The sequence below is a fragment of the Ammodytes marinus genome, assembly GCF_949987685.1.
Source record: "Ammodytes marinus genome assembly, chromosome: 6".
Taxonomy (NCBI): domain Eukaryota; kingdom Metazoa; phylum Chordata; class Actinopteri; order Uranoscopiformes; family Ammodytidae; genus Ammodytes; species Ammodytes marinus.
In genome coordinates, this window is record NC_137235.1 from 5,021,968 (window position 1) to 5,036,895 (window position 14,928).

The 14,928-nt window shown below is 38.8% G+C and overlaps 2 protein-coding genes across 2 annotated transcripts; one reads left to right on the plus strand and one right to left on the minus strand.

Annotated features, from left to right (window-relative positions):
• The first annotated feature begins 1,451 nt into the window (after positions 1 to 1,451).
• Positions 1,452 to 7,125, plus strand: elmod2 (ELMO/CED-12 domain containing 2). Its single transcript, XM_080029975.1, has 9 exons — positions 1,452 to 1,570; positions 2,673 to 2,820; positions 2,914 to 2,942; positions 3,714 to 3,811; positions 3,892 to 4,021; positions 4,331 to 4,464; positions 5,659 to 5,727; positions 5,925 to 6,058; positions 6,265 to 7,125. Exons 2-9 carry the CDS (start codon positions 2,676 to 2,678, stop codon positions 6,420 to 6,422), a joined length of 897 nt encoding a protein of 298 aa, XP_079886101.1. The 5' UTR covers positions 1,452 to 1,570; positions 2,673 to 2,675; the 3' UTR covers positions 6,423 to 7,125.
• Positions 7,126 to 7,598: 473 nt separating this feature from the next.
• On the minus strand, positions 7,599 to 11,806 carry ucp1 (uncoupling protein 1; the record flags this gene model as incomplete). The annotated part of the gene is made up of 6 exons (XM_080029369.1): positions 7,599 to 7,713; positions 8,045 to 8,225; positions 10,116 to 10,217; positions 10,310 to 10,507; positions 10,973 to 11,171; positions 11,681 to 11,806. The coding sequence occupies 6 exons, from the start codon at positions 11,804 to 11,806 to the stop codon at positions 7,599 to 7,601; spliced, it is 921 nt and encodes a 306-aa protein (XP_079885495.1).
• Between the last annotated feature and the right edge of the window lie 3,122 nt (positions 11,807 to 14,928).

Consider the following 14,928-nt stretch of genomic DNA (forward strand, 5'->3'; position numbering starts at 1 on the left):
ATGGGGCCTCTTAAGACAAATGAACCACTTTGTCATAATCAAAGGAACCCTGCCTTGGTTTTCTTTTGCTACATTTTTTTTTTTTTAGTGTTGGTTGTCATGACTCGTTTCGGCCCTGGCCACCCCATGGACACGCCCCTGTAAGGTGGACGAGATGACAGAGACAACAGCAAAGTGACTGTTAAATTACAGCCATCACCAGTCACGACTGATCTTTTTTCAATAACCCTTTGGGGGGAAAAGGATTTTGTGCCATGTCTATCATGGCCGTAATATATCATTTAATATCAGCATTACAGGCTATTTCCTACATCAGCCAATGGTGTGATCTCTCACTCAGATTGTTTTTATAATATAAGTGGTTACTTTGGGGACTCAGTTTTCAAATATAGCCTCGTGTCTGGGACTGTAGCTTAGCCTGGAATGCAGTAATTGTACGGGATACACCTCCTGCCTCTGAAAGCCCAGAGGGACTGATTAGGTGAGGTGGTAGACCCGCGACTTAATTACTGCTGAGTGCACTATTGGTGAGAATCCCAGGGTGGGATGTGTGTGTTGTTGATATGCCCAGACTCAGGGCTTGTGTGCTGCTGCAGCCTGTTTGGGGAATACAATGACACAGTTGGTGAGAAGACATATTTAATAATAAAGAAAATACATTGATATCAATTTATTGTAACACACACACACACACACACACACACACACACACACACACACACACACACACACACACACAGTAATATTGTGGATCTGGCATCATCTTGTGGTTAAATTTAGAAAGGCAGATACTTGGCTAGGACGAAACCAACCTGAAACTTGAATCACTCGAAACAAAAGAGCAGTCAGTTTCAGTTTGAGGACTTGGTTTGAGTCATGATGAATCGTTTGGTTAACAACCAAGTTATCTGCTATTTGGCTGATGCCTTATTCATAAATGCCAGGTTATCTGTGTCTAATGCAAACCAGTTCAAACTGCAGCGATACTAAGGTTTGGAAAGTATTATTTAGTCTATCTTTATCTAGATATTTATTTATTTTTAACAATTCTTTATTATAATATAAAAGGCATATAATATAGGCTACATACAGGTATAGTCAACAAAATACATAAATAACAATGACATGGCTTGGACAGTAGAAGGCGCTGCAGCAGCGTTGAAAACGTAAAGACTGTTAATGACAGGTTGGCTTGTGCTATGTTCAAAGACGTCAAGTCATTCAGCGGTGAGAACATCCAAATATCCATCTTGCTTTTTTTGGAAGGGGGGGTGGGGGCGCTGTAATTACAAAACATCGACTCTTGAAAAAACCACACATAAGTATATATATTCAATGGTTGAATTTGTGTATGCATGTCGTGTTAAAAGACAAAAACGATCGAAATTTCAATAGCTGCAATATCCTAACACCGTAAAGTCGGTGCGTCTGATCAGCAAGTAAACGCACCAGCCAGGCTGTTGTCAAGAGAAGTGTTGCTAACATCACCTCACAGCTCATAGCCTCAAAGTGAATATAACTTTAGGTTTAAATATTTTCCTTCCGACGAAATTGTCTCTGCGACAGGACGGTAAGATTAACTTGCATCTTCTTTGTTTGTCGTAAATATGAGCAAGTACATAAAAGCTCGCGTCGCAACCCTAATGTTAATACCATACAGCTAGCTTACAGTGACAACCTGTTGTCTGAAACAGATGACTGGCGACAGAGTTTAAAACTAGTCGGCTCGGTTAGTAGGCCATACATCGATGGGAGGTGGCTAGCTATTAGCTTGCCAACATTAATACACAGTGGACAGACTCGTCGATAAAAGCGCCTACTATATAACCATTGACATAAACTCAATGGTCACGTTTGTATGAAGTTAGCATTAGCGTGAATGCTAGCTCTTACAGTGCTATTGTTATGACGTAGGTAGCTCTTTACACGGTCACGTCTAATAACAATTGAGGTACTCGTATTTTAATGGTCTACTGTTCCCACGTTGAAAAGGTATTTACTCTTTCTTTTGAAACGCAGAGTGTTGTCTCAACTGCTCCAAACAGTGGTCATTCTCATAATGACAGACACTGGAGCGTATCAGTTCCCCGGTTAAATATTCTATTAAAATATAATATCATTACAGTGACACCTTATTCTGATGTGTTTGCGTCAAATCTGAGCAGTTTCAAGTAAAACAATTACCCAGAGTTTTCTGTGGTCCAGAATTTACAATTTTTTATTTATGGTTTGGTGAGCCAGGAAAATGCCTTCAGGAATTTGGCCTTGCAAACAAAGCCTTTTTGGTGGTCGTAGTAATTTAAATAAGTTCTTTCACCACCACTGTCAATAGGTTTTTCAAGCTGTCACCTTGCACGATCTAACAGGATTGTTCAACTATTCATTGGCCTTTAACCACACGTCAACTCAAATACTTCATACTGCATATTTGATCCGGAGCTTAGCAGGAATTTTGTTGCTCTCTAGAATAAAAAAAATTGCAAAATACCCCCGCTGTAGCAGCAGGACCATCCATCACTGCTGGCGAGCTCAGTCAAGCATCCATTTTGACAAATTGGCTTTTCAGACGAACGCTAAAGATGTGTGTTAGATTGCATTTTACCCTGTCTGCTTGGTCTATACAAATTCATCAAGCATGTCTTATTCTCGTCTTTTCTCTGCCCCTGCTTTAGAAGATGCTGGGTTACATCTGGCAGTACGTCTACACCTCCTTCCTGAGGTACTGGCTCAAGTGGCTGGTCCGCCAGGCCACAGGGACGTGTGAGCTGCAGAGGATCTGCTCTGGGAACAAGCCTGGAGCCAGAAGGACAACCAAAGCAGGTGGGTTTAAACATCCTGAATCTATCTACTGTAACTGCTTGGTTTACATACATGAGGATCTTATGTTAATCCTTCTCTTGTTTCCCTTTGTAGAATATTCTCTCCGGTCATCAAAGAACAAGGTGAGAACATGGAACCATTCTTACTTTTTTTGTCAGGAAGTAATATGTTATAGGGATAGTGCTGTTGGGTCAGATTAACTTGTTTGTAATACGACCAAACGTGCAGAGTGATCTATAACCATTACTATCATTTTAGTAACTACTACATAGTTATGCATTACCTACTAAATGGGGTTTTATTTATTTTTTAGTACCTACTACATAGTTTTTTTTGTTAGATTTTCTTTTAGTAACTACTACATTTTGTGTACCTTGTTATTGTAAAGTGTTAGCGAGATGGAAGCCTGATTAAGTGGCCATCACAGTGATTTGTAAAGGAAAACTCTCTTGCTAAATTACTGACCTGTTCATTATCTGATAGACGGTTTTATGTCTCGACTCCAATAAAGTCATATCCTGTGTAAGACTAATCGGTCCTTATCTTTCTGTTCACTTGCCAGACAATTTCTACACAGCTTGTCATTTTGGGTTATAGCTAGTTCAGCATTTTCTGACCATCAGTTCATTGAGTGTAGAAAAAGAAGTGCTTGGTCATCCACTTCATTGAGGTTGTGGTGACTGACTTCACAAATAGATATAGCAGCCACTGTGCCAGTTTTCTGTTTGGCATCTCGCTGTATAACTACATTGAATTTTTTTGTGTTGTATTCTAATATTACAATTTTTGGGGTGTGTGGTTTTATCACTATGTGTTTTTATATTGTTTGTATGTGGGGGAAAAACTAAACTAATTACTTTTTTGTGACCACCTCACTTTTTTCCCCTCTGTAGGTTTTAAGAGGAGCTTTGGAAACCAATAAGGATCAATTGGAGCAATGCGTCGATCAAATAATGAAAGAGAAGAATATCAAACCCCAGAAAGATCCGCGGTAAGCTTATATTATTTGAATGGTTGCTTGTCACTTATAAAGGTCATTTTTAGATCAATCCATTCATTTTACCTTTCTAGGTTCAAGGGAAGCCTGCACATCTGCCTGCTCCAGACAACAGGATACAACAGCCTGTACATATCAGTGGAAGACTTGAGGAAAGAAGTCTTTGACTCAGAGAACCAGCAACACGAGGTCATGCTGTTAAAGGTGTGTTACTGTGTGTTATCCAAACATTAGTAAAACAGCTGCTGGATCTAGACTCACATGTAACTCTTAAGTGATTTAATTGACATATTACTAATTTATAACAGACGTAATTTGGAGAACGTATGTTCCCTGTTTACAAAGACACATTGAAAGTAGTTGAAATTGAACACATTTTTTATTTTGTTGGAATGATAAAATAGCACCATTTAGATTAACAGTATTGATTATGAACCAACAATATTACATTGCACCTGTAACTCTGTACAATAGCAATTCAATCGATAACCTTATCATGATTTGTGCTCTCAGCTGTGGGACCTGTTGATGCCGACAGTCAAACTGGAGTCCAGGACGACCAAACAGTGGGGAGACATTGGTTTCCAGGGAGACGACCCCAAGACTGACTTCAGAGGAATGGGAATGCTCGGCCTGATCAACCTTGTGTGAGTCATCACTCAATAACAACTAGACATTTATTAGCCAAGTTATCAAGATCTACACATATTATCAGCATCAAGCCTGTTACTAACTTTATATTTGATGGAAACAAACAATAACATCAAGAGGTTTAGTTGTTTATCAATCTTGATAATATTTGCTAATTTAATCATTACTACCTGTCTGAGCGAATGCAATTGTCTCTTGTAGACTTTTGCACTTGTTAGTTTTTCATATAGGCTTGGATTGTTACTTAGCAGTCTTACCTTAGTTTTCTTGTTGCAAAGCAGGGTAAATAAAAGTTTAAAAAAGATCATTAAGACTAATAAAAGCACCTAAAATAAGTAATAAGTGACACACTGCACAAATACAGAAAGCTGATTTAAACTAGCCATGTGTCAATAGGAGCCTGGAAATGCCATCATAAACTGACAAGGAAATCCACTCAGTTGGCCGGACAAATTTACAACTGTAATAGATGTTTGAACTCACATGCATCCAAAATTTTATACAGATTCACATCAACACCTTATTTTTTTCTGTTAAGATCATTTCATAAATAATCAACACAGCAGCATATTTGAAACTATACCCTTGGGAAAAGCTACATTTTCAAACCTTGTAGAAACAATGTCTACAAACTACACCGAGCAGATATACAGCGAGGCTTCACAAATACTCTGTTAATGATTACTCTGTTTGGAGCCATGCATGTGTGTTTACGTCTAGCCCTACACCAAGTATCAGACTCTGATTCTTAAGTTTTGGAATAAGGAGATAGACCCCTGCTTTGATATGTGGCTCATGGAGTTCTCTAGTACTCTATATATGGAGAAAATCTGTGAAGAGATTTCAGGAAAATGCAGAAAAATTTAAACAGATATGGCAGTCTTGACTTAACTTTATAGCAGCGCTGAAGTGACCTTCATGACACCTTTTTGACTTTTTATTTTTTTTGCTTAACATTTACCTTTAGTTTAAACAATGTCCTTAGAAACCTTTTAAGTAGAGTACGCCATGTTAGTTATTTTTTTATTTTGTCTTTTGCTGCGAGCTTCCCTTTTTAAATGGTTAAAATGATTGCCAGCAACTAAAAGAGAACTAGTCAATGTGATCTCAATCTAATCTTTCATACCAGCCAAGTATAAGTAAAGTACGGGTAAACGATAATCATACTGAATAGTTTTTTTCTCTGTTAGTTTTTTCAGTGAAAACTACACAGAAGAGGCTCGTCAGGTGCTCTCCCACGCAAACCATCCTAAACTAGGGTAAGACACATTCATTTAATGCATACATGTACAGTAGTATTAACAGTCCTCGTATTTCAGTATAATGTTAAAGTTTGATCTTCCCTAAAATCATGTCATTATTTCATGTTACCAGACGTGCCAGAAATGGAATCAAATCATCATGTTACAGTTCTTACAGTAACTTTGGGCTAATTTAGTTTTTCTCTATTTGTTAGGTATTCATATGCCATTGTTGGGATCAACTTGACGGAGATGGCCTACAGCCTCCTGAAGAGTGGGGCTTTGAAAAACCATTTCTACAATACAGTCCTGGGAACACCTGAGCTCAAGCACTTCCATCAGCTCTACTGTGAGTGTAAAAAAAAAATAAAAAAAAATATATATATATATATATAGTTTATTAAAAAAAAAAGATATACTGTATATAAATCATGTTTCATTCAATTCTTCTACTCTTTAAGATGTGTTTTTTTCCGTTAGCTAGAAGAATTAAATTCAACATTAACTGACAATGTGAAAATGTGTTCTCTTAAATGTGTGTTTCCCCTCTTCTAGGTTATCTGGCGTACGAGTTTGATAAATTCTGGGTGGCAGAAGAACCAGAAAGCATCATGGAGTTCAACCAGTACCGAGAAAAATTCCACACGATAGTCAAGACGCATCTACAGGACCCCGATGTCTCTCTCGCACTGACTGTCGGCTCCAAAAACTAACTTTCAAACTAACATTAATTCTGAAATATTCCACAACATTTCTGTGGCCCCCTGAGGCTAAATGCAAGAAGCTTAAATGCAGACAGGCTGGTCACTCACATTCCGCAAAAAATTCAAATTCAAATACATCTTCCTCATATTCTGTTCATTTTGTCACAGTGATAGTTTAAGGTTTTGAAATTAGGCACAACTCTTACACCTTATACCTCAAGAAACGACCAATAGAGGGTTTAATTAACCCTCGTAAAAGGGAAATGAGAAGTTTGTAGCGGTAAGGGATCTTTCTTTGGTAAGTGAGCAAGCAGCAAAGTTGTTGAATTTAAAAGACAGTTATTTAAATAAAATGGAGATTTAACTACCTTATTTGTAGCCGACTCATTTGTATTTATGGAAACAAGACTTAAGTGTTCACTTACAGTGGTCCCGCTCAGGAATTATAATGTCCGGAGACCATGGCTAAAAATATAACAAATGTGCTTTTTTTAAAGTGTTTCATTGACATCATATGTAATCTGTAATATAGGTGATGTGGAACTCAAAACGATTGTTCGCCTCCATTTTCACAAATTTGTATATCAGACGGATAATATTGCATTTTTATTACCTGTATTATGCTGTGATTTGCTTTTACGGAAGGTGTGTTATTCTAAACATTCTAAGTGTGACTCTTATTCCAAGTTAATAAATACACATTTTGATGTTTCGAAATGTGTGTGCCGTGTGGTGGAAGTGATGGATACAAGTTAATAAGCAAGCGCAGGGTCTGTTAAACAAGTCAAATGTATGTTTTTACATGTTATTGTGGGTACCAGTAGAGTTTTTTTTCTCATACAAAGGAACACTGGATTAAGCTGCCTACAATGTGTTATTGGCAGATTTAGATTTACAGGTGTGCAAACTCAACTTCCCAAAAGGAGGTTAACACCAACTAGCATTCGCACCAGCCACTCCCATTCAATAAGCAATGGGTTCATTTTTATATTGAAAAATTCTAAATACAGAGAAGCAACTGCATTTCTTTTATACATCATTTCAACATAAAGTCAAAATACAATGTATATTGTCCAGTATTCCTTTTTCAACAAAGGATTTCTTTTTTCCTTTTTTATCTCCAGCGATGTTCCAACCCCCAAATGGGGATTCAAGTTTTTCAGTCCAATTTTTAAAACCACCATCTTAATTTCCTTCTTCAATCTTCTTCTTGGTGGCCATCATGGCCCTCTTGATCTGCTCGAACGACACAAACATCACCACGTTCCAAGAGCCCAGCCTCAGAAACGAGGGCACGAATCTGCAACAAAAAACAGAAAATACGTTTAGAAGCCTCTGTAAACCTGGTCAAAAATTGTTAAAATCAATATGATATCATATATAATATATAAGTTGGATTTCTCAATAAGCTTTTACAAAAACCTGATTTAAAAACAAATGTTCATAAATGTTATAAAACATGTTTAAACTGTGGCCATATCAAACAAGGTCTCTATGGTATAAAACTGCTGTGATTGGTTCAAAATATTAACTGTGTCATAAGAACCAGAGCATAGCCCATCTCATTTAAACCAAATTTATGTAAAGATTTATCAAACATAAATGACAATATCTTTAAATTGAGAGCTCACCCTTTGTAGAAAGCGGTTGGCCCCTCTTTGGTCATCATGGTCCAGGAGCAGTTGATGGCGCTCTTGTACTGGCCTGGTGGGGAGTTCATGTATCTAGTTTTCACAACATCTACTGGGGACGCGATAACCGTGGTGACGAAGCCGGCGCCAAACGCAGAGATGAAATGGCAAGGCAGATTGTCTGTGGAGAGAAAGGGGGAAAAGAATTATGAATGGGAGTAGGCTGTAGTAACTAAAGGGCCTTTGCTCTGAGCCGAACAGTGTAGAAATCCTAGTCAGCAGGTTATGTAACAGTGTGAATGGGGCAATATAAATGATTGAGATAAATGTTATATTAACTAGCCTATTGTATTTACAGCTCTGGGAAAGGAAGAAACACTGTGTTCTGCCTGATGTTATCAGCTGTGGTGGAGGCGAAGGGGTAGAAGAGGTGTGTAGACTGCTGCCCAATCGGCTGTCTCCCTGGGACGGCAGTGTGTGTGTGTGTGTGTGTGTGTGTGTGTGCGTGCGTGCGTGCGTGCGTGCGTGCGTCACACACATGCAGACAATGAAACCTAGAAAACAATTTCTATATTATTGCACAAAATATATACATTCAAGGACTTTCAATTACCCATTTCTATTTTCCCAAAACTTTTTTTGGCTTTGTTTTCTTCTTGCAAATTCATTTAATTTCAAGGACCACTGGGAACCCTTGGTTAAAGGTGAAGTAAGCGGTTTATTTATGTTAATATAAGTGTCAAATTGCTCTTTATTCATACAGTGATCACTTACATAATGTGCACGTTTCATAAAGCCGATCTCTCAGTAGCCGCTCTGCATGTAATCGGCAAATAAACTTATTGGAGGATCCCGAAATGTTTATCCAATCATAAGAGAGAACACCACAAACCGACACCCGTCTCACTCATGGTCTCACTGCCGGTGCACGCCAGAGCAACAGATGGGTGAATGTTTATGCGCATACAATGGCGGAGCAGGTAAAAATCCTTCCCAATGTCTGTTTTGATGGTTTTTATCATGTTTTATCACACTTATGAATCTGAGATGATGCTAGATAACTCGCTGCTTGAAGACCGCAGTGCATTAATGTGGTGACGTAGGGACGAGCGAGGGGACTGCTAACTGCAGTCACTGACAGGAAGTTAGCTACAAGAACCATTCCGCTTACAGCACCTTTAAGGTTAGATCAAGGTGCATTACGTTTACAAGGGTCCCCCGAACTGAAGAAAGACAAAAACGCATTAATACAGTTGGAGAAACACCAACATATTGGGAAAAAACAGCAAAAAAACACATTAGTCCTTCAAACGATTTTCCCACAACTGTATTAAGGCGTTCGTCAAAAAACGCTAAAAAGAGATCCTATTATACTACTTTTCTGGTCTTAATTTCTTGTTAAAAACTGCTATAGAGCAACCTGACACGAATCACATCACAAAAAACTATGTAGATTTTCGGGACACTCTTCCTCTTACCCTAGCGAGCACAGCAGTCTCTCTCTACACACTGCTTTGAGCTTCTCTGCCCCTCCCCCCCCCCTGCTGCAAACCCCACTCCGTTGTGATTGGTTACCTTCCTTCCAGCAGCGGGAGATTTTCAAGAAGGTGGGGGCATGCAGCCGGAGCTTGCCTGAGCAGCATTACCATACATGGAAACATCCGGGTACGTGACTCACGATACCCGGAAATTTGAACAAGTTATTTCTCGACCGGCTGCCATAGTGTTTAGTGCTCTGCATAGCCACCCCAGACGGTCAGCAGGGAATACGTCGAAATGCATGTACGTAATTATTTGATACACTAGTATGGTTAAACATGACTATAAATCATTATAACAACGTTTATAGGTCATAAAAGTCGAAAAGTATCATAGGTCCTCTTTAAAGAGCTGTTTGGGGGTTAAGACTAGGTGTAAGAGCTCAGGTAAGAAAGAGGTATAGGTCAGAGTAAGTGTGAGTTTCAGGGTTGTGGTTGTTAAGGTTAGGGCATGGGTCTAGAAAATTGCATTACGTCAACGAGTGGCCTCACAAAGTACACAGATGTGTGTGTGCACGAGCGTTCACTCTCACCTGACAAGAGATTGTGTTTCAGGATGGCCTCCTTTATCAGATCGTACGTCACCAGCTCTGTGCAGTTGACCAACGCATTTCTTGTGATGTTGGGAAGTGTGCCTGAAGGAGCCAGAAAACAATAGTGAAAGTTATATTTTTGATTACTTATTTTTACTAGTCAGTCTCAAATCTTTTCCAGATCTTATTGTCACCTTTCCATAGTCCCTTGATTCCCTCGTTCTGGAAGATGTGTTTGTAGGCCTGCATGGTGCCGGTGTAGCGGCGCGCCACACCCTGCAGGCTGCTCTGGGCCTGGAACCGAACCTTCACCACGTCGGTGGGTTGAGCGAAGGACACGGCCATGGCTCCCGTAGTGCAGCCGGCCAGGATACGTATAAATATATTAGCATCTGGAGAGGGAGAGACAGACAGGTACAATTAGAGTCAGAATATAACAAAGGAAGATTTACTTTTTTTGCTCTGAAATTTAGCACAGTTTTGAGGTGTTTGTGCTTTATTTTTTATCTTTAGTGTGTGTGTGTGTGTGTGTGTGTGTGTGTGTGTGTGTGTGTGTGTATGTGTGTGTGTGCGTGTGTGTGTGTGAGGATCAGTATATGGTGTTGTTTACACTAACATAACTTAATTCTAAAGTATAAAAACATCAGTCATTGTCACTGCCCTCAGATCTTCATTAGATAAGATAAGAAATCATAATCTCTCACTTTGCTCTATGTTATCTATATGATTGTAACAGTGCTCCTTAATAGTGTAACAAAAACAAATCCTCTACACATTTGATGGTACAACCTTGCCCACTGTGAAAAAAAACCAAGATGTGTCATTCAAAATTCACTACCTCAAAAGTAAGCACTTACTGTCTTTTCCACCGGTGTAGAAGTTCTTGACATTGTCGTAGAGGCCGATTCTTATGGAGGCGAAGCAGACCTGCCTCTGCAGCCCTGCTATCAGCCCGTTGTACACAGAGCGCGGCCCCTCTGTCCGGACCATGGTGCTGATCGTACCAAATACTCCTTTGTAGCGGATTCCCCCCACTGGAGTCTTCTCTCCCTGAATCTGGGGTCACGCATTTTTACTCAGACCAACAGTGACTTTTACATTTATTCATTCATGTTTAGTCTACAGATTATTGTTGTGTCCTAAATATTGTACATTTACCAATTATTTCTTAGTTTCTATATCGCTTAGTTTTGCCTTACATTTTGTAATATTTAGAATTTAGAATTTATTTCTTGTATAAACTGCTTATCTTTTTTTAATCTTTTGTACTTTTTTGCACCGTGGGACAAAGAGAAATGTATTTTCATTTATTCTGTATGTCTAGCACATCATGCAGAAAAACAATAAAGTTGACTTTGACTTTTCACTTGGATAGATATTCAAGGGCTTGAATCTTTACGGAACAAAAATAGAACAACTCCCGAATGGATTGTGCCACATGTGAATGAGTGCAATTGATTTTAGGGGAAATAAAGTTGACAAAGTTGAGATGCTAAATCAATAGTTGCCATCAACCATACTGTACTAGAAATATGCCAGTATTTGTGAACAGCTAGGCCTAGTACCTGCAGTCTGACTTTGGCTGTGTCCAGAGGGAATGTGACCAGGTCTCCTACACAAGCCGCCAGCCCGGCACTCGCCATCTTCACCGCCAGTGGAGGGGGAACATCTGAGGGTTTGAGTCCCACCATGGTTCCTAAAACACACACACACACACACACACACACACACACACACACACACACACACACACACATAATCAGAACAAATCACTAGAGATGGATTCATAGAAAACCACCATATAAACATTAACCTCACACATTTGTCATTCATCCTTTAAACTGAAAGCTCAGTGATATATTTTATGAGCCGGCATTCAAAGTGCAGATGGATGATTAAAACATACTTACAATGTTTTTCCCTTGCAATTTAAAGGTTCCTTTTGATCCTCAAATGTGTCTCGCCAGGCAGAATTTGATTGGCCAGATTATAATCCATGAAGGGCCCCACTCCACAGAAAGAAGAGGTCAATCTTTTTTGCGCTGCATTTATATATGTTCTCGCCCGGTGAATTTTTTTATGACATGGACAGAGAGGCGTTACTGTGTACAGTGTGTATGCATGGGTCAAAGCAAAGTCCACTGTCTGTCAGAAAGTCAATGTTCAATTTATTGCACAGGCACATTGCAGAAAAACAACTGTTTTACTATCACCATCCGCGACTGTCTAATTTTTTATCCAAATTGTGTGTTTAATTTCCAAAGTATCTTTAAAACTATCATTAATATTTCTATTTGGTATTTTCTAAATGATCCATTTGCACATCCTGTACAGTAGGAAAGAGTTGGAAATAAAGGCAGATATTCCTTATGTGCTGTGTCTGTCACTGACTTAGTATTAAGTAATTATTTACATCATTAGGCAAAGTGTCTGCTCTTAACAGCAGTCATAATAAAGCGCTATCAGATGGGTTTATGAGAACAGGTGTGTGAGCGACAGAGAAAGTGTTTGGAGCTGATTGGCCAAAGTAGTAGCTTCATTGTTTCATATAATGCATATAAATAAAGCATTTGTTTATTTGTTCCCTACAAAATATATGAAATCCCTTTATTTACAGTAAGATAACTTAATGATAGAGTTTTCTTGTGGAAGGGAATTTGCACTGACATGTTGCACTTTGTAGTTTTGCTTATTTTAAGCTAATGTACTTATATGATTCTTACTGAGATTTTACCCTCATGGTTGAATGCACTTATTGTAAGTTGCTTCGGATAAAATTATCAGCTAAATGAAATTTAATGTATGAATGAAATAGGGGCCCGACCTTTAAAGTAAAGAAAAGGAAAAGAGCATTGGGGTTGGGAAGTGCCGTGAACTAGTGACTGAAGTTCACAACCCACCAGATAAGAACTCTGCGTCACATCGTGTTCCGCCTCTCTGCAGATGTTTCGTAATATTTTGACCTTAAATTCAACCTCTGTAGCTTCTCTGAAACTGGATGGACATTATGGGAAAATCAGAATTTGGAAAAAAGAAAATGTGACAATTATTCATTTGGGGGGGAACAACTAGCAGTCTGTTATGCCTGTTTGTTTGCTCTGACAACGTTTCGTTGTTACTTGTAACAATGACAAATACAACTGAACTGAACTGAGTCTAATACAACAATGGGCAACACATTTACCTTCACAAAGGGATAATGTCCAGGTTTTGTTAAGAAAAGGTGAAATCTACAAAATGTACTTCTTGATTGACTTGATAAAGCACAGGATAGGCTAAAATAAAAGGCTACCCAGTTTCCTATTTTCATATAAATATCATGTAATAGTCCCTATTAATGCATTCAGGAACTATAAGAAATCTAAAAAGAAAATTAAAATGAGATAAACAAAAAGGAAGATGGAGATGGCCCTATAGACTCAAGAAGAGATGTGAGCAATACTTCATGGAAATAATTTTTGATAGATTAATCATTTGTAGCATTGTCATGTGTCTGATAGGGGAGACCTCTATTCAATTTGCAGAAAGTCTTGTAGTTGTGAGCTCACTTCGCTGCGGTTGGTTAATCTGAGCCACAACCCCAGTGTGTTTGGCATCAGAGAGAGAGAGAGAGAGAGAGAGAGAGAGAGAGAGAGAGACAGAGAGAGAGAGACAGAGAGAGAGAGACAGAGAGACTTGGCATCAGAGAGAGAGAGAGAGAGCGAGACAGAGAGAGAGAGACAGAGAGACTTGGCATCAGAGAGAGAGAGCGAGAGACAGAGAGAGAGAGACCAGACCAGACCCTGTAGCCAATGGAGCTAAAATAGATTTGTCCTCAAGGTGTACATTACACGTACTTCAACTAACACAACAAATAAAATATTATGCTCATGTTCAGGTTAAAAATTGTTATATGGGTTTCTACTAGAAACGGTTTTCATGGTGTAGTGTCCTAACAACCCTTTATAGTGTATTTCTCACCTGCCATAGCTGAATCTCCTCTTTTCAGAATCTGTCTGAAAAACTCGGTTTTAAGCACCGCCTTCCATAAAACCCAGTCTGCACTGATTGGCCAAACTGATTTGGGGACACAGGCATCGCCCAGCCCACCATCTCAATATGGGAGACTGCAGGTCAGAGGAATCTGAGTTGTGGCTTATCACAGGTGGAGGTAGTCCTAAATTTGGATTGTAATGAGAAGCCTGACTTCCATTATGACATCATAAACTGAGAAATCTGAATGGAGTTTTGGGACACAGGTTTTCAGAAAGATGGAGAAAAAGAGAAAGGGTTGTTTTTTCTCATACTTTGGGATTCCATAGTCACACCGGAGACCCATATTAATATTGAAAAAAAAAAAAATGAAAAAAAGTGAACTTTGCATTATAGGTGACCTTTAAAATAAATTATGCATTTATCAAAATTGTAACGATTTTGGAAAAATACATAATTTTGTTACCAATTCGAAGTATTTTTCCCTTTTCATTGTGAGCACCTTTATACTGCACTTGAGTAAAATAGGCCTACCTAAGGAGGTGTGCTTTGTTATATTCCATCACTGTAGTAGATAAACACTAAACAGTTATTGGGACTTTGAGTTATTCTAAAGCACCAACATTAGGCTTTGTAATTAACATTTAACAAGTTAAAAAAAAAAAAAAAAAGTATGCCATATCTCTGTGTGCGCAATAATGCATAAAAATCATGTTGTTAGTAAATGAGTGGCTGGTAGCATAAACAATCCATCTTCCACCAGATGGCAGTAAGACTGTGTCCTTAGTGGTGTATGAAGTCAATGAAAAAGGCCTGGGGCGTTGTATTGTGCAGTATTGAA

Bases quoted from the DNA above. Each gene is read 5' to 3' on its own strand.
- elmod2 (XM_080029975.1), top strand. From the start codon at position 2,676: ATGCTGGGTTACATCTGGCAGTACGTCTACACCTCCTTCCTGAGGTAC. The intron at 2,943-3,713 runs GTGAGAACATGG...TCCCCTCTGTAG, and splicing joins TCCGGTCATCAAAGAACAAG to GTTTTAAGAGGAGCTTTGGA. The intron at 4,022-4,330 runs GTGTGTTACTGT...TTGTGCTCTCAG, and splicing joins ACGAGGTCATGCTGTTAAAG to CTGTGGGACCTGTTGATGCC.